The sequence below is a fragment of the Peromyscus leucopus genome, chromosome 7, assembly GCF_004664715.2.
Source record: "Peromyscus leucopus breed LL Stock chromosome 7, UCI_PerLeu_2.1, whole genome shotgun sequence".
Taxonomy (NCBI): domain Eukaryota; kingdom Metazoa; phylum Chordata; class Mammalia; order Rodentia; family Cricetidae; genus Peromyscus; species Peromyscus leucopus.
Window position 1 is genome coordinate 50,456,408 of NC_051069.1, and position 18,103 is coordinate 50,474,510.

General features: G+C 51.9%; 1 protein-coding gene across 1 annotated transcript in view; it reads right to left on the bottom strand.

Moving 5' to 3' along the window:
* Positions 1-3,347: 3,347 nt before the first annotated feature.
* Slc44a2 (solute carrier family 44 member 2) overlaps positions 3,348-18,103 on the bottom strand; it is an 18,934-nt gene continuing 4,178 nt past the window's right edge. The window contains 21 exon segments of the mRNA XM_028872451.2: positions 3,348-4,675; positions 5,092-5,263; positions 5,692-5,776; positions 9,500-9,588; positions 9,726-9,792; positions 9,925-10,002; positions 10,085-10,188; positions 10,996-11,090; positions 11,174-11,443; positions 12,816-12,893; positions 13,624-13,716; positions 13,797-13,896; positions 14,387-14,476; positions 14,479-14,517; positions 16,628-16,740; positions 16,829-16,912; positions 17,009-17,132; positions 17,214-17,274; positions 17,367-17,477; positions 17,614-17,698; positions 17,906-17,990. Coding sequence (XP_028728284.1) covers positions 5,136-5,263; positions 5,692-5,776; positions 9,500-9,588; positions 9,726-9,792; positions 9,925-10,002; positions 10,085-10,188; positions 10,996-11,090; positions 11,174-11,443; positions 12,816-12,893; positions 13,624-13,716; positions 13,797-13,896; positions 14,387-14,476; positions 14,479-14,517; positions 16,628-16,740; positions 16,829-16,912; positions 17,009-17,132; positions 17,214-17,274; positions 17,367-17,477; positions 17,614-17,698; positions 17,906-17,990 — 1,979 coding nt within the window. The 3' untranslated portion in view covers positions 3,348-4,675; positions 5,092-5,135.

Consider the following 18,103-nt stretch of genomic DNA (forward strand, 5'->3'; position numbering starts at 1 on the left):
GGCTTAGAGGCCCAGACACAGCTTCTGGCAGGCAACACCTGGACCCAGGAAAAGCCATAAGCTGACCCGCCAGTGGGGCCTGCATCTAAGGGGAAATACCTGACATTCCAAACATTGCCTGTACCCTAGACAAACGTCAGCCAATCGGGGTCCTGAACCCTGGAAATCCCCTCACCCCAACCTCCGCTATGATAAAAACCCCCACCCCACCTGGGCTCTGGTCTCTCAGTCTGTTCAGGGCTCTCTGATCTCAGTGCTGTGTTGACAGACAGAGAGATCAAGCCCCGGAGCTTGAAAAATAAAGGTTCTTTGCTTTTACATGCAGGATTCAGTCTCCGTGGTGGTTTTTGGGAGTCCCTGCGACCTGTGCATAACAATTATATTTTATATTATATTGTATTTTGTACGTATGGGCGTTTTACCTGAATGTATGTTTGTGCACCATGTGCCTGCGGGGTTCCAGAGGAACATGGAAGAAGACATCCAATGCCGCGGAGCTGGAGTTACTGGTGGTTGTGAGCCACCGCGTGGGTGCGGAGAACCAAACCTGGCTGCTCTGCGAGAGCAGCCCGCACTCTCAGCCCTGAGCCCTCTCCTCGGCCCCCACAGCCATTCTTAAAAACGATCTAAAGCCAGAGTGATGGACTGTGACTGTAATCATCCACTAGGGGGCCTGAACTAGGATTGTAAGTTCAAGGCCAACCTGGCCTACTTAGTAAGTTTCAGGCCACCTTGGGCTACCTAGGTAGACCCCATTTCCAAAAATAATTAGGGGCTGGGAGTATTGGTACACACCTTTAATCCCAGAGTTCAGGAGGCAAAGGCAGGTGGGTCTCTGTGAGTTTGAGGCCAGCCTGATCTACATAGTGAGACCCTGTCTCAAAAATGTTTTTAAAAGGGGCGTGGGGTGGGCTGGAGTCATGGTAAATTTTAAATTAAAGAAATATTCAAAAAGGAGGGCTGGTGATGTGCTCACCCAGCATACACCCAGCCCTGGTTTTAATGCCAGCATCATGTAAATGCAGCGTGGTGTCACAGGCCTGCCATCCCACTGCTGGAATGACAGAGGCAGGAGAGTCAGAAGTTCAAGGTTGTCTTCAGCTACATATTGAATCAGAAGCCATCCTGGGCTACATGAGACACTGCCTCTCCCCCCCCCCCCAAAAAAAAAAAAAGATGGGGCTGGATATATGACTGAGTGGTAAGACATTTGCCTGGCATGAGCAAAGGTCCTGTTCAACACAATACTCTGTACTGAAAAGGAAGACACAGCCGGGCGGTGGTGGCCACGCCTTTAATCCCAGCACTCGGGAGGCAGAGGCAGGTGGATCTCTGTGAGTTTGAGGCCAGCCTGGTCTACAAAGCAAGTTCCAGGAAAGGCACAAAGCTACACAGAGAGACCCTGTCTCGAAAAACAAACAAACAGGGGGCTGGAGAGATGGCTCAGTGGTTAAGAGCACTGGCTGCTCTTCCAGAGGTCCTGAGTTCAATTCCCAGCAACCACATGGTGGCTCACAACCATCTATAATGAGATCTGGCGCCCTCTTCTGGCCTGCAGGGATACATGCAGACAGAATACTGTATATGTAATAAATAAATCTAAAAAAGACAGAGACAGCTGATGGCAGCCGTTGATAGATTTTACAGGAGCCTATCAATTGGCTAGCAGCAGTAACAAAATCAGACACCAGGGGGCAGCAGTATTCCTGCCGTCTGGCAGCCAGACCGACCCAAACCAGGCCATGCTCAAGGAAAGCTGGCTTAGTGGCTGAAGGATTTGCTGCTGAACCCGAGGACACACACAGACACACAGACACAGACACACACACAACACACACACAGACACACACACACACACAGACACACACACACACACACAGACACACACACAGAATAAATGTAGTCAGGTAGTTTGGCGCACTCCTTTAAGGTGGATCTCTGTGAGTTTGAGGCCAGCCTGGTCTACGGAGTGAGTTCCAGGACAGCCAGGGCTTGAAACACTGGAAAAACCAAAAATACACACACACACACACACACACACACACACACACACACACACAACCCCCCCCCCACATATAATAAATGTAAATAAATGTAAGGTGCTGGAGAGATAGTTCATTGGTTAAGAGCACTGGCTGCTCTTCCAGAGGATGTGGTTTAATTCCCAGCACCCACATGGTGACTCACAGCCATCTGTAATCCAGTCCCCGGGGATATGATGCCCTTTCTGGCCCCTGCAGGCAACAACTATGTACTTGCTACACAGACATCATATGGAGACACCCATACACATAGATTTTTCGAATTTAAAATAGTATTTCTTAAAATTACTTGTGTTTGGATCTGCATGTGGATATGTGCCTGTGTCCATGAAAACCAGCGGGTGTCACATTCCCTGGAGCTAAAGTTATAGGAGGTTGTGAGTTACCTGCCAAGGATACTGGGAACCAAACCAGGTCCTCTATGAGAGCAGAATACACTCATAACCCCCAGCCATCTCTCCAGTCCTGTAGTTTCGTTTTGTTTGTTTAACTATTGTACATGTGTAGTGCCATTTGGGGAGCGGGCATTGAACCCAGGTCCTTCTGAAGAGCAGCCAGTGCTCTTAACAGCTGAGCCACCTCTCCAGCTCCACACCCTCTCAGCTTGCAGCTTTAGAAACAAACAAACAAACAAACAAAAACAAACATTTTTTTAGGGCTCACAACTGTCTATAATTCCAGAGGACCCACAACCCTCTTCTGGTCTCCAAGACCAAGGAGGCACACACCTCGTGCAGGCAAAACACCCAAACGCACACAAAAAATAAACAATAAACACGTCCTGCTCTTGCAGAGGAGCACCCACATGAGGCTCTTGACCATGGTTAAGTTCAGCACCAAGGGCTCCAACACCCTCTTCTGACCTCCATGAGCAACTGCATGCACATGGAATACGTTCACAGACACACACGTAAATTAAGAAATAAAAGCAGCTCTCCTCAACTGTGAGACTCTAGGTACAGGGCAAGGTGACTGTGTCCAGGGAAGTTACTGAGGGAGGAGGAGGAGGAGGAGGTGGGAAGCAAGAGGCTGTTCCTCCCCTCTCCTGGTCAGTTTCTAATCAGAACCTTGTTCCTTAGGGACCTACAGGAGTCCTCACAGTTTCTAATCAGAACCTTTTGTTCCTTAGGGACCTACAGGAGTCCTCACAGAAGCCGCAGAGGCGGCTCTGGAGGTGAGATTAAGCAAGGCTGGGTTCTGGTCCCTCCTCTTCCCTGAGCAAACCGCCACAGCTCAGAGATGCCCAGCGCACCGCATGCCCTGGCTCCCAGCAGCTTCCCACATTCCCAGTACAAACACACCAGGTCTGGGTCTGTACGAGAGGCACTTTATTAGATGGTTGGAATGCAGTGATCTAAGCACAGGGCTGGGCACACAGGACAAGGCTGAGTGGGATGGCACACACAAGGCAGGCACAGGAACCTGAGGGACCCCAGGCTGGGCTCTGTTCCCAAGAGTCTGGCATCTCACTGACAGGCACAGTAGGGGTGAGGGGAAGGTCTGAGCTTGAGAAGTGGAGGCTCAGTCACCTGGCTCCCAAGGTCAAGAAGTTTGGCAAAAAGATTCTAGTGTCAGGTGAAAGAACAAAGTGGGCCTAGTCAGCTCGGAACACAGCACACCCATCTCATCCCTTGGGTGAACTTGAGCTTCGTTCCTCTTACAAAGACAGCAGTGTGGCTTCCTGGCCCAGAGCACAGGCCCTTCCTCATTCACTCTCCAGCTTGGACCGGGAGCCTCAGGTTTCCATTAAGAAGCCATTAGCCACTTAATGGAGGACCTGACCCCAGAGGCCTGCTCCCCACAACCACCTCCAACCACTCTCGCTCCCTGCAGCAGGCCCTCCCCCCACACTGACTCTCTATCAGGAAGATTCCTTCAGTTCTGGGTGTGTGCTCCTCCTTCCTGGGACCCCAGCGCCCCCGGCTGGAGGTGGGGTTACAAATGAAGGCACTCGGTGGCCCCATCCAGCCGTGGAGCCTGGTGGACCAAAAGCAGACAGACCCTTACTGTAGTCTATATTAAAAAGTAGTAAGAATGAGAAATGCATCTGTTGGCCCTTGGGCTGAATCAGCCGCCACGGAGATCCAACCCTGTCCCAGCTGGGGCAGGCAGGGCTTGGAGCTGGGGTTCACGGGGCCCACTTGCAGGGGCTCTTTCATCCAGTCTTTCCCTCTCCGCTGGAAGGGGCGCCGGAAGTACAAAGAAGCTTGCTGCAGACATCCCGAGGCCATCTCCCACCCTCGACTTCAAGTTACTTTACTATGTTGGCACCATCTGAGCCACTGAGGACTGGAGGGACCCACGCTGTCCCACCTCCCAGGGCTCCACTGAAAACTCCCAAGTGCCCTTGGGCATAGGAAAGAGATGCCCCAAATCCTCTGGGTCCTTGGAAATGAGAATTCAGGGAGGGTGGCAGAGAGGCAGTGATGTGACTTTAGGCAAAGTCCGATGAGCTGGGGGCTCTGAGCCAGCCGCTTAGCAAGCACCGGATCACAGCTTCCTGAGAGGGCCGAGAGGCAGATGTCTTTAGGATTCTGCTACCTTCCTGTTGGTTTTATTCAAGAGTTTCTTGAGAGTGGAAGACATGAAGTAAGGCCTCTCAGCGGAACCGTCGTTTCTCTCCAGGTCCTCCACTGTGGACAGAGCCCCAGAACGGGCGCCATGAGCAGGAGCCGACAGTCAGGGGTGGGGATGGGGAACAGGGAAGGGAACAGAGAGGGCTACGGAGAAGCCTCGGGTTAGGAAGCAACCGGGAGAGCAGGGCGTGGCAGCCAAGGCCGTTACCAAGGTGTTTACGAGGCTGAGACAACTCCAGGCTCAAGGCCTGCGTTTACAGTAAGTCCAAGGCCAGCCTGGGAAACAGAATGAGGCACTGTCCCCAAATAAAAAGTAAACAAGGCTAGAGGCACAGTTGGGGTGGAGCCCCTGCCTAGAACCCCCAGTGAGGGGCTGGGGCGTGGCTCAGGGGCAGGCAAAGAGAGGGAGGGGTAGGCAATGACTACGGGAGCCCCGCGTTCCCAGTCAAGGAAGCCCCATCACATGCACAAACCCGGTCTCCAGAGGCCCCCGGCCCGCTTGCCAGTCTCCCTCACTCTATTCCTCCTCCTCAACATCCTCCTGCTTGCCCGCCTGCGAACTCCCCTTCAACAGGATGTCTCTCAGCTCGGGCGACATGAAGTAGGGTCGCTCCTGAGAGCCGTCATTCCTCTCAAGGTCCTCACCTGGGCCCCCCCAGGAACCAGCAGGGGGTGAAAAACGGGGTGGCAGGAAAGGAGGGGGCGGGAAAGGGGGCAGAGGGAAACAGGGAAGAAGCCAGCAGGCGTGGGGAGAGGAAAGGGGTGGAGAAGACACGCGGAGACCAGAGTTAGTGGCAGCCATGGGCCCTGCTCTAATTCCCAACAAAGCCAGAGATCTCAAAGCCAAAGACCCGGGGAGAGTGTTCCGGCTCCGGCTCAGGAGGAGGAGGGGGAGCAGTTAGCTGGGAGCACAGTGGGAAGCAGAAAGGCATGCAGGGCCTAGTAGAAGGGACATCCGGGACCCCGGGAACTCGGGGTGACCATGGCGCTTTCATGGGGGTGGGGGGATTCCTTGTCCAGTGGGGAGAAGGGGGTCAGGGCCCCTGGTGGGCTGAGGTAAAGGGGTCACTCACAGAAACAGAGGAACAATGTGTCCACACACATGCCGTAGACGCTGAAGAAGCCATGTGCGATCATGTAGGAGCCAATGATCACCGTCTATTCAAGAGGAGACATTGTTACAGCTTGTTACAGCTACCCATCACTCCGTGCTCCCTAGGTTGAGAGACCTCTCATTCTCATGAGCCCAGAGGCTGTCGGTGGTTGTAGAACTCATGGCAATCCTCCTGCCTCATCTTTAAAACATTCTTTTTACCTTTTTTTTTTTTTAAAATAAAAGATTTATTTACTATGTATACAGTGTTCTGCCTGCACACCAGAAGAGGGCACCAGATTCATTACAGATGGTTGTGAGCCACCATGTAGTTGCTGGGAATTGAACTCAGGATGTCTGGAAGAGCAGCCAGTGCTCTTAACCTCTGAGCCATCTCTCCAAGCCTCTTTTTACCTTTTTAAAAAAGATTTATGTGTGAGTGTTCTGCCTGCATGCCTGTATGTGTATCATGTGTGTGCCTGATACCCATGAACATCAGGAGAGGTCAGCAGATCCCCTGAGACTTGAGTGATGGTTGTGAACTACCACCATGTGGATGCTGGGAACTGAACCCAGGTTCTCTGCAAAAGCAACAAGCACTCTTGACTGCAACGGCGGCATCTCTCCAGCCCCTTAAAACATTTATTTTTGTCTGGTGTGATGATGCATGCCTCTAATCCCAGCACCTAGAACAGAGGCAGACAGGTTTCTGGGAGCACAAGACCACCTTGGTCTACACAGAGTTCCAGTCCAGCCAGGGCTGCGTAGTGAGACCCTGTCTCCAAAAAAAAATTATTATCATGTCAGTGTGACTACACTGAGTAAATCTTTTCCTGCTTTTCCCCAGTGAAAAAGATTTATTTTTGATTTTATATATATGCACACATGCACCTGAGTGCAATTGTCTGGGGAGGCCAGAAGAGGGCACTGGATCCCCTGGAGTTGGAATCACAGGCAGCCCAAAGCAGTTGCTAGGAGCTGAGTCCTCTGCAGGAGCAGCGCGCCCCCTTGCGGCAGAGCCACTTGTCTAGGCTTTGTGGGGGCTGAGTCTTGGCTGGTGTGAGTGAGAGCCAGGCCAGTGTCTGGAGTCCCTCCCCACTTAGCTTAAGTGTGTGTGTGTGTGTATAATATATATAATGTACATACATTGCAGGGTATGTGCACACACCACGGTACAGAAGTGGAGGTCAGAAGTAAACTGTGGTTGATTCTCTCCCCCCACCATGTGGTCCAAGGCTCGGAATTCAAGTCTTCAGGTTTGACAAGTTCCTGAGCCACCTTTACCTTAGCTGTTTGAGATAAACTGGTGCTCACTGACTGGCTGGAATGTTTGGCCAGTGAGCTCTGGGGATCTGCACATGATTAGAGTTACAGATGTACACATGGTATGTTTGCTTGTGTGTGTGTACCATTCTGTGGCCAGGCTGGCCATGAACTCACGATCCCCTTGCCACAGCAGGAGCCTCCACACCCAGTCCAATTAGCTCTCTGGAATAGATTTTCTTTCTTTCTTTTTGAGACTATCTCATACATCTTAGTCTGAACTGAAAATATCAAGTAGCCATGGATGACACTGAACTCCTGACCTCCTGCCTCTGCTTCTGAAGGACTGGGATAACAGGCCTGAGCCTCCATGTCTGACCTGGAGGAGCATCTTCCACACCTCAGCTAGGAGAAACCAAACCAATCAGCTACACGATGCTTTTTTTCTTTCCCCAACCTCAGTGCTTTCGCACATGCTGTTCAGTTTATAGTTCACACTCCTTTCCTGAGATGACGCCCTCCCCTGATTCCCCCTCCCCTAGGGTTTCTCTATGTAGTTTTTGGTGGCTGTCCTGGATCTCACTCTGTAGACCAGGCTGTCCTCGAACTCACAGAGATCCGCCTGCCTCTGCCTCCTGAGTGCTGGGATTGAAGAAGTGCGCCACCACCGCCCGGCCGCTCACACATCTTCTGCTTTCAACTCTCCCAGCAAGTCCTCAGGTACGCGTCTCTGGAAGCTGTGTCTGATATCTAGACCCCACTTCACACTGTCCTAGCTCTGCGTACGTCCCCTCAAGGCTTCATCCAGCTGCAGCTCTATGTGTGTTTGGGGCATTATGGAGTTGAATCCCACATTCCATTGGGCCTATAATCTCAGCACTTTGGAGGCTCCAATGCAAGGACAGCCTGAGTCTGCATAGCAGCATGGCAAGTTTCAGTACTGCCTGAGATATCTGGGAGATGTCAGTGGACGAAGTCCTTGCTGTGCAAAACTGAGGACCTGAGTTCTAATCCCAGCACCCATGAACATGGGTGTGGTGGCCCCACCTGTAATTCCAGCACTTGGGGCTGATGGATGATAGCAGATCTATCTCCAGGGCCAGCTGGCTACCTAGACTAGCCAAAAACCAGGGAGCTCTGGTTCCAGCAGGAGGCCCTGCCATAAATAAAGAGATCCATCAAGGAATTCACCCTGATATTAACCTCGGGCCTCTATATGCACGCACATGCGCTGTCACATATATGAACAGGCATACACATATGCAAAAAATGAGTTACTCTTTTTGTTTGTTTGTTTCTTGAGAGAGGGTTTCTCTGCATAGCCCTGGCTGTCTGCCTGCCTCCTGAGTGCTGGGATTAAAGGCATGCTCCACTGCTGCCAGCTGGAGTTCCTCTTTTGAGTCACTTCTAACCTGCAAAGACAGGAGCTGATGTAAACATCTGTGGTCTGGGTCTGGCTTCTTATCCTCGGTTCTCTCTTACCTTCCCACACAAGCCACAGTGGTCTCCTCACTGTTTCTGGGGGAGCCAGACCTCGGGTCTCTGCTACTCCCTCTGCCTAGACAGTCTCTACACTTTTGTTGTTGTTGAGCTCTCATGTGGCCAGGGCTGGCCTTGAATTCACTGTGTAGCTAAGGATGACCTTGAATTTCTGATTCTTCTGCTTGCACTTCCTAGCGTTGGGACAACAGGCGTAATGTCCCTTTGCATCTAAACTGTAAGGCCTTGCCTGGCATGATAAAATCTGGCCGTAATCCTAGGGTTTGGGAGGCAGGAAGATCCAAAGTTCTCTGCCAGGCTAGGCAGATCTCTGTGAGTTCAAGGCCAGCCTGGTCTGCATAGTAAATTCCAGGCCAGCCAGGGTGACACAGTGGGAAACTATCTCAACCAAGGAGAAAAAAAGAAGGCAGGGAGGGTTGGCTCAGCAGGGAGGACCTGGGTCAATTCCGAGGACCAACATGGCAGCTCACAACCATCTGTAATCCCAGGTCCAGGGAATTAGATGCCTTCTTTTGGCCACAATGGGCATCACACATGCATGTGGTCTACAGACATGTATTCAGGCAAAACAGCATACACATAAAATGAAAGTAAATAAATCTTTAAAAAAAAAATTAGGCTGGACAATGGCGGCACACTGAACACCTGACTATAACAACACTAGTAATCGGACCTGTAGGGCTGGCATAGTGGGCGGCCCTGACCACCAAGCCAGAGGCCTGAGGTCAATCCCCGAAACACACATGGTCAGAGAAGAGACCAGTTCCACACGCTGTCCTCTGACTTTCCACAAGTGCACCCACCCCACACAAACAAAATAAACAAGTGAAGAACACCACCAGCACCTCTTAAGGAAAAGACCCTCCATCCCTGTGCCTTGTACGAAGCAGGTACTCGGTAAATATTTGGGGACCAAGTAACAAATGACTGCCCCACCTCTAACTTTTACCAAGAGAATCTAAGCAAATCTTATCTCCCCACCCTTGCTTCTACCCAGACCCTGATCTGTCCCCAAAGGTCCTCACCAGTATCGGGACCCAGTAATAATTGAGAGGCGGGGCTGTATCCTGCACGATTCTGATCCGATGGGTGAAGAAGAAGAAGGCCAGGATGCCTAGGACGGGGTGAAGCAAGATGGCTGAGTCCTCAAACACGACCCAGCAGAAGATGACCTGAGCCTGACACCAGTCTACGGGTCACTCCCCACAGGCTTCCATACCCAGCAGGGACAGGCCCAGAGGTGCCACTCACCCACACTACCCACAATCAGAAGTTTGCCCAACAGGAAGAGGAAGTCGGTAACTTTGTCCAGGACAGCACCCTGTAGGGGAGAGTAAAGGGTAAGTGTGAATGTGGACTCCGAGCCTGGGGGAGGAGGCAGGATAAGCGGAAGGCTGGCTGGGAAAGGGGCCGAGGGCGGGAGGGAGGCTGGGAGAGAGAAGATGTCCCCTAACCTGATGATGTTTCTCATAAGCAGAAAGAAGGCGTTCCTGGCTGAGGTGCAGAAGTTGGTGCCGTAGATGGCAATCTGGAATGAAGAGGAGGTCTGAGGCCTGTGCGATGGACATGGGGGACACCCACCCAGGACAGCACACAGCCCCGCCGCTCACCATGATGTAGGCATTCCTATTCAGGAACTTGATAAACTTCTCTAGGCACCAGAAGCAGCACTTGAGACAGACCATGAGGAACTTGGCAAACTTGTTCTGTGCAGCTGGAAGAGAATAGAAGGGATGTAGGGGAGGCAAGAGACTGGCCTGGTTTGGCGGAGATCCCTAGAGTCCACCAAGACAGCTAAGGATTACAAGTTTGAGGCCTGCCTGAACTACATGGCTAACCTGGACAACTTAGTGAGACTGCCTCAAAATCAATCAATCAATCAATCAATCAATCAATCCAGGTGCTGACCCACAAAAGGAATCTCCAAGCATCAGGAATTAAGGTCATCCTTGGCTATTCAGTGAGGTGGATGCCAGCCTTTTAATTCAAGACAGCTGGGGGTGGTGATGTATGCCTTCAATCCTAGCACTTGGAGACAGAGGAGGTGGACCCGTGAGTTCTAGGCCACTCTGGTCTACATACCGAGTCTGAGGTCAGCCGGGACTACACAGTAAAAAGCTGTCTCAAAAACCTAAAACCCAGCAGGCATTGGTGGCGCACGCCTTTAATCCCAGCACTTGGGAAGCAAAGGCAGGTGGATCTCTGTGAGTTCAAGGTTAACCTGGTCTATAGAGTGAGTTCCAGGACAGCCAGGACTGTTTCACAGAGGAACCCTGTCTCTAAAAACCAAAAACCCAGCCCAGCCTTGCTAGCCAGAGCCAATGGCCCACTGCTCCTCCTGGACCTGCCCATCAACAACAGGAACTCCAATCAGTTCAGTTGGCTCTCCTAGCTCCTCCTCTGCCTCTTAGCTCCACCTCTTCCTCAAACGGAACCCCAGTAGAGGCTTACTCTGGCCCCACCCCCAAGCAATACCCAACCGGGACTAAGCCCAGACCCTAGAGGAATCGGCAGGCCGCACCTTTCAGACGCTGGTCCAGGTACTCCAGGATCACTCGGATGATCTGCACGATGGCCAGGATAAGCGAGCCAAAGGCCAAGGAGCCCGTGTGGTATCTGGAATCAAAAGAGGCGATCAGTGGTCCCGCCAGATGAGGCCCCTGCGTGCCTTCTCTTGCCATCCCAACACCCCTCTTTACCTGAGGGCTCGGCCAAAAGCGGAGAAGAGGGGAAAGGCGGGCATGTCATCCGGCTTGCGCATCGCCCAGTAATAGGAGGCAAAGGCTCCCGCCAAGGTCACCTGGCCCAGAGCCAGCACGAAGTTGGCCAGCCAGAAGAACATGAAGGCATTGAAGATCTGCAGGCCCAGCAGGGCACGGTGATAGGTAGACTCGCCACCGTAGAAGGCGAACTGGCAGCGGCCACCGGGACACTGGCGGCTTTCATTGGCTGAGGGGAAGGTCTGGGGAAGGGGTGAGGGGCCCCGACAGGACACAGGGTCAGTTAGAAGTCAGAGTAGGCTGAGGCTGGACCACAGGGCAGGTCCTAGAAGCAAGACTACTCATACAAAAGTAATGGGGGCTAGGGAGATGGCTCAGCAGGAAGGGGACGTAATGAGGACGTGAGTTCAAGCCTCCGTCACTCAGCAGGTAAGGGGACGTAATGAGGACGCGAGTTCAAGCCTCCATCACTCAGCAGGTAAGGGGACATAATGAGGACGCGAGTTCAAGCCTCCACTCAGCCCGTAAATAGTGGGTGTGGCCTGTGCGCGCCTGTGACTCCGTGCTCTAGGGAGCAGAGACGCTAGCTTAGCTCCTGATTTAGTGAGAGATACCGTCTGGGGGAATAGGCTGAGAAATACAGAGCAAGGCACCTCCACAAACACATACGTACATACACGACACCACACCCCACAACCACACACCCCCCACACCACACATACCCCACATCACACACACACACACACACCACACACACCACACACACACACACACACCACACCACACACACACCACACACACACACCACACACACACACACACACATACACACCAAACACACCACACACACCACACAACACACACACACACACACCACACACCACACACACACCACCCCACATCACACACACACACCGCATCACACACACACACACCACACACACCACCCCACACCACACACCACACACACACACCCACACACACACACCACACCACACACACACACACATACACACCAAACACACCACACACCACACAAACACACACACACACACACACACACACAAACACACACACACACCACACACACACACACACACACCACACCCACACCCCCACATCACACACACACACCCCCACACACACACACCACACCACACACCACACACACATACACACCAAACACACCACACACACCACACAACACACACACACACCACACCACACACACACACACCACACCCACACCACATCACACCACACACCACACCACATCACACACACACACACCACACCACACCACCCCACACCACACACACACACACACACCACACACACCACACCACACACACACACCAGAAATCAAGAGAAGGGTAGAGGGACAGAAAGTGACAACAGAGAGGGAAAGAGGTACATAGTTCAGCATGCAGGGTAGGAGATAGCCCAAGGTGATCAGCTCCTGCCTTGCCCTGAAAAACTACCAAATCCAGCAATGGCTTGAGAGTTCCACCCCCCCCACTGAGGCAAACAGAGATCAAGTGCCAAACGTTTGCTGAATTATCTTCAAGGAGAGGCCGTGAGGGCGACGCCTCCTCCCCACGACAGGGGTGCCCACCTCGGCTTGCAGGTGTTCCCCACAAGTGGGCAGGACGTGTCATCAAAAATCTTGTAGACGGCCTCGTTGGAGGTAGACAGGAAGCTGCAGCCTCGTTAAGGAAACTGAAATCTGCCACTGAGAATCCAAGGAGGAAGCCAGGAGCAGCGGCCGCCCTTGCAATCCCAAGACTTGGGAGACAGAAGTAACAGAATCACAGTGCGTGGAGGCCAGCCTGGGCTACACAGTGAGTTCCAGAAAATCTAAACCACAGAGTAAGGCTCTGTCTGAAAGAAGCAAAAAAGGGGCAGGGAGATGGCCCATCTGAGAAAGCACCCGCCGCCACGCTGATGGCCCCTCTGAGAAAGCACCCGCCGCCACGCTGATGGCCCCTCTGAGAAAGCACCCGCCGCCACGCTGCATGCTGAACCCAGAGCTGGAGGCCCAGGACCCACTCAGAGGAGAACTGACGCCTGCAAGTTGTCTTTGACCTCTGAATACCGCTGCCCCTTTACCCAACATATATAAACGTAATAACAGTTTTGTTTGTTTTGTTTTTCGAGACAGGATTTCTCTGTGTAGCCCTAGCTATCCTGGAACTCGCTCTGTAGACCAGGCTGGCCTCGAACTCACAGAGATCTGCCTGACTCTGCCTCCCGAGTGCTGGGATTAAAGACGCACCACCACCACCGCCCAGCCTAGAAATTTTTAAAATAAAGAGAGCCATGGGGAAAGGACCACACACCCCAACCACAGTCCAATCCCACCCTAGCCACAGGACATTTAGGGACATTTGTCCCTGGGAACCACAGACTGACAATCCAGCAGTGGATACACAGCGGTGCTGGCCCAGTAGGCAATGCAGAGACACAAGAGGAAGAAAGTCACCAGTGGGTAGAGCATGGAGCACATGACATGTCCCACGGCTCTGCGGAGAAACAGACAGACATCAGGACCAGATGCCCCAGGCTGAGAAGCCAGGCGCATCCCTGGCTCTCCAGGCCTCACCTGCTGGCTTCTTTGATGAGGGCTATGGCAATCAATATCCTCTTTCGAAGAAAGATGAGTAACAAGATGATAACCACTTCTAGGATGCTTAAAATGATCACTGTGGAGAAAGGTGGGCAGCCATCGGATGACTCATCAGCTAAAGACACTTGCGTTCAGTTCCCAGAACCCACAGGTGAAAGCAGAGAGCTGATTCGTGAAAGTTGTCCTCTGACCTCCATACATCAGGGCATAGATGTCCCCTCCCAACAAAGAAATACAATACATAATTTTTAAAAATTTAAAGTAATAATAAATAGGCCAGGCGGTGGTGGCGCACGCCTTTAATCCCAGCACTTGGGAGGCAGAGGCAGGCAGATCTCTGTGAGTTCAGGGCCAGCCTGGGCTGCCAAGTGAGTTCCAGGAAAGGCGCAAAGCTACACAGAGAATCCCTGTCTCGAAAAACAAAACAAACAAAAATTGATTTAAAAATAAATATAGTAACAATTAAATGATTTCTGTAAGAACTGACAGTAAGCTTTTTGGGAGCCCACCCTAACCCCTCCAGGATTTCCCACAATGCAAGCCTGGGGGCAGATAACAGAACTCACTGAAGGCCATCCAGGTCTGCCGCAAGTGCAGGTACACTCGGAGGTCTGTCTGGAAGCCAAGATCCACCAAGGAGACGTCAGAGCCTGCCTCCCACTCAGTCTCGAGTACTCCATATAGCAGTGAAATACACCTGCAGAGAGCCACAGCCCAGACAGTAGTTTTCTTTTTTGTTTGTGTTTTGAGACAGGGTCTCACTATGTAGGCCTGGCTGGCCTGGAACTTGCTATAAGACCAGGCTCTCGATCGATAAATGATTGAAAGAATGAATGGGTGTTAGGATGCCCACCTGATGACAACCTGCAGCCAGAGAGGTATGGTGGCTCAGTCCTTTAAAGCCACCCTCGAGAGGCAGAGGAAGGCAGATCTTCACATAGTTGTAACACGAATCTTAAAATGGTCTTTTAATAAAAAAAAGCCCCAGAGCCAGAAATTGGGGTAAATGCTAAAAGATCAGAGAGACAAAGGAACAAGCCACCTCTTACCTCTAGGACTCCTCAGCCTGAAGAGCTTCTAGTTCCTGTCTCCTCAGCCTTTTATACCTTTCTCTTTCCTGCCATATCACTTCCTGTCTCAACCTCTCAAGTGCTGGGATTAAAGGCATGTGACTCCCTAGTGCTGGCATTAAAGGTGTGTGTCACCACTGCCTGGCTCTGTTTCTCTCCTAGACTGAGTCAATCTCATGTAGTACAGGGTGGCTTTGAACTGACAGAGATCCAGACAGATCTCCGCCTCCTGAATGCTAGGATTAAAGGTATGTGCCACCATTGCCTGGCATCTATGTTTAATCTAGTGGCTTGTTCTGTCCTCTGATCTTCAGGTAAAGTTTATTAGGGTACACAATATTATGACCACAGCTAGTTCCAGGACAGCCAGGGCTATAGACACTGAGACCCTGTCTCAAAATACAAAACAAAAATAAAGTCACCTAAATTGCCAACAACAGCTCGAACCATGATTAACATGAATGATTTTTTTTTCTATGTTTGAGACAAGCTCTTACTATGTGGCAGGATCTATATCCAAATTTATGATCCTCCTGACTTCGCCTCCCTCAGCAGATGATAACAGGCACGTACCACCATGTTAACACAAATGTTTTGGGATCTGGATCTTCAGACTGAGTTCCCAAGCAGTTATCATTTCAGGGAGTTTAAGAGGAAGAAAATCAGAATCGGGCTCAGTGGATGATGACCTGAGTGCAATCCCTGGGGCCCACATAGGAAAAGGAGAGAAACCCCTTCTGTAGCTTGTCCTCTGACCTCTACATATGCATCATGGTGCACGTGTATCCACACACATATGCGTGCACACAGACACACACAATAAATGAACGTAATATAAAAATACAAAAGAAGAGCCAGGCAGTGGTGACACTGGCCTTTAATCCCAGCACTCCAGAGGCAGAGACAGACAGATCTCTGAGTTCGAGGCCAGCCTGGTCTAGAGAGTGAGTTCCAGCACAGCCAGGCCACACAGAAAAACCCTGTCTCAAAAAAACTACTCCCCCAAACAAACAAACAAACACAAAAGAAGAAAACTTAATCAGAACATGAGCCACTGGCTCCTCACCAGGCCTCCGCCCCGCACAGGCCCTCCTCTTGATAAGACCTTCACGAGGTTACTACATCACCACCTTCTCATTAAGTCTCCAACTAGGAAACATTAATTATTCCCACTAGGTGGTGGAAGTAATTATGCATAGGGAGGCTTAGTCATGTGCCCAAGGACAGAGCTAGGAAGCAGCGAAGCTAGTATTTGAACCCAGCACCTTAGGCACTACGGTGCACAAGACTACTCACTGGACTAAGTGGATGTCTTTTAATGTTTTTTATTGTTGATTAAAAATACCAACCAGGGCCCTGGTTCTCAAGGTTCAGAGGGAAATTGTTTTTCTTTTCTCTTTTTTTGTGGTAGGGGACCTTGCGTGTGTTGGCACTGTCACACGGAGCCAGGACACCAGCCCCTGGCTGGGGGCATTCCAGGCATCTACCACTGAGCTGCAATCACAGCCCCTGGCTGGGGGATATGGATGGGCAAGTGCCTGAGGTTCAGGCTTAGTCCCAGCAAGCTCTCTTGTAGCAGCAACAGCAGCGAGAACATTTTCACAAGCATGCCAGTTAAACAGTGACAAACATCTGAAGGCTTAAGATGACATTTCTGATGAGCTGTCACCAGGGCAAAAGGCACTGGCCCTTTCCAGACCTTAGTCAGGGAGGAGTAGGAGGAAGGGGGAGACGCACCATAGCCAAGTACCAGGATCACCATGACAATCATCACCCAGACCATAATGCCTGCCAGGAATCGCAGCAGGATGATGAACAGGAGACTCAGCACCATGGCAATGACCAAACCTCTGGGGAATAAGACAGGAGCATGAGCGACACTGTCCTTAGGCTCACAGATGTGGCAGCCAGGGGACAGCCACCTTCCTTCCAACTCACATCACAATCCAGTACCAGGATACAGTGTAATCTTCAAAGATCTTCATGGCCAGATGCCGGGCCTCTAGAACCATGTTGGCCTTCCTAGGGGCGGAAGAGACTCAAATCATACCCAGAGAAGCCAGCTCCAGTCCCACCCAGCACGCCCAGGCGCCGTCTACTAGAGGGCTGCCTTCTCACTTGGCGCCCTCTACTAGGTCTGTGATGTTCTTCCTGGTGCCATGTCCATCCTCATAGGTCGTCTCATTGCCCACCATGAGGACCCCTTTGTTGGCGTGGATGGCTGGGAAGCACCGCCGGACCACTGTGGGACCAGAAGAGACTATCACACCAGCCCCTGCAGACTCCCCAGTGTCACCTGATCCTGTGGGGTCCCCAAACTCACGAGGTTTGCTGGGGGTGATAACCGCTGGACACTCCCCATCTCGGAGCACCTCAGCCAACCCCTGCAGACAGAGTGGGAAGAAGTGAACCCCTGAGGCAGGCACCCTCCTCTGTCCCCTCCCATGTCCCCTCCCTGAGGGGTCTGTGTGCTCACTTTATTGTTCTGGAAGCCGGGCACGCAGAACTGCTTGTAATAATCAAAGTCATGAGAGTTGCGTGCATTCAGGAAGGTGAGAAAGCGGTCCGGGCATTGCTTGACGCAGATCTGGGGGAGTGGAACGAAGGGGATGTGGAATCAGGACACTGAGACCCCATCCAGGACAGAGGTCCCTGATGTTCACGAGGAGAGGGCTATGGGAACGTTAGCATGGAAGGGAACAGGAAGAGGTGGGACACCTCACCTGAGGGGTGGGACACTGGAATTCCAGCAGGACCAGGGGGCTGGCACACTTCACGATGTTGAAATAAAACAGGAAGGGTTTGTCCCTGGGTTGGAGGAGGGGGACAGAGTTGGTCAAGCTTCTCACCTCTCGGGCCCAGAGATGGCTCAGAGGGTTAGGCACCTGGCCCCGGGCCTGCCAACCTGAGTTCCATCCCTGGGAATCACACGACGGAAGGCAAGTACAGATTCTCTGACGTCCACATGGGTGTTTGTGGCCTGAGTGCACGCACACGATAAATAAATAAACTCACGCATTTTTTGTTCCCTTCTGCCCACAGAACTCGCCCCGGCTGTCAGTGGGGTAGATCACCTTCCGAGGGTCTCCATGGGTCCAGGCTGAGGAGAGACCCAGGGGTACAGAGGCTCTGTCCCTTCCCAGCCACAGTAGCACTCTGTACCCCAGAGGCTGAGCTGGCCCCTCCCAGAGAAGCCCAAGTCCTCTCCCTTTC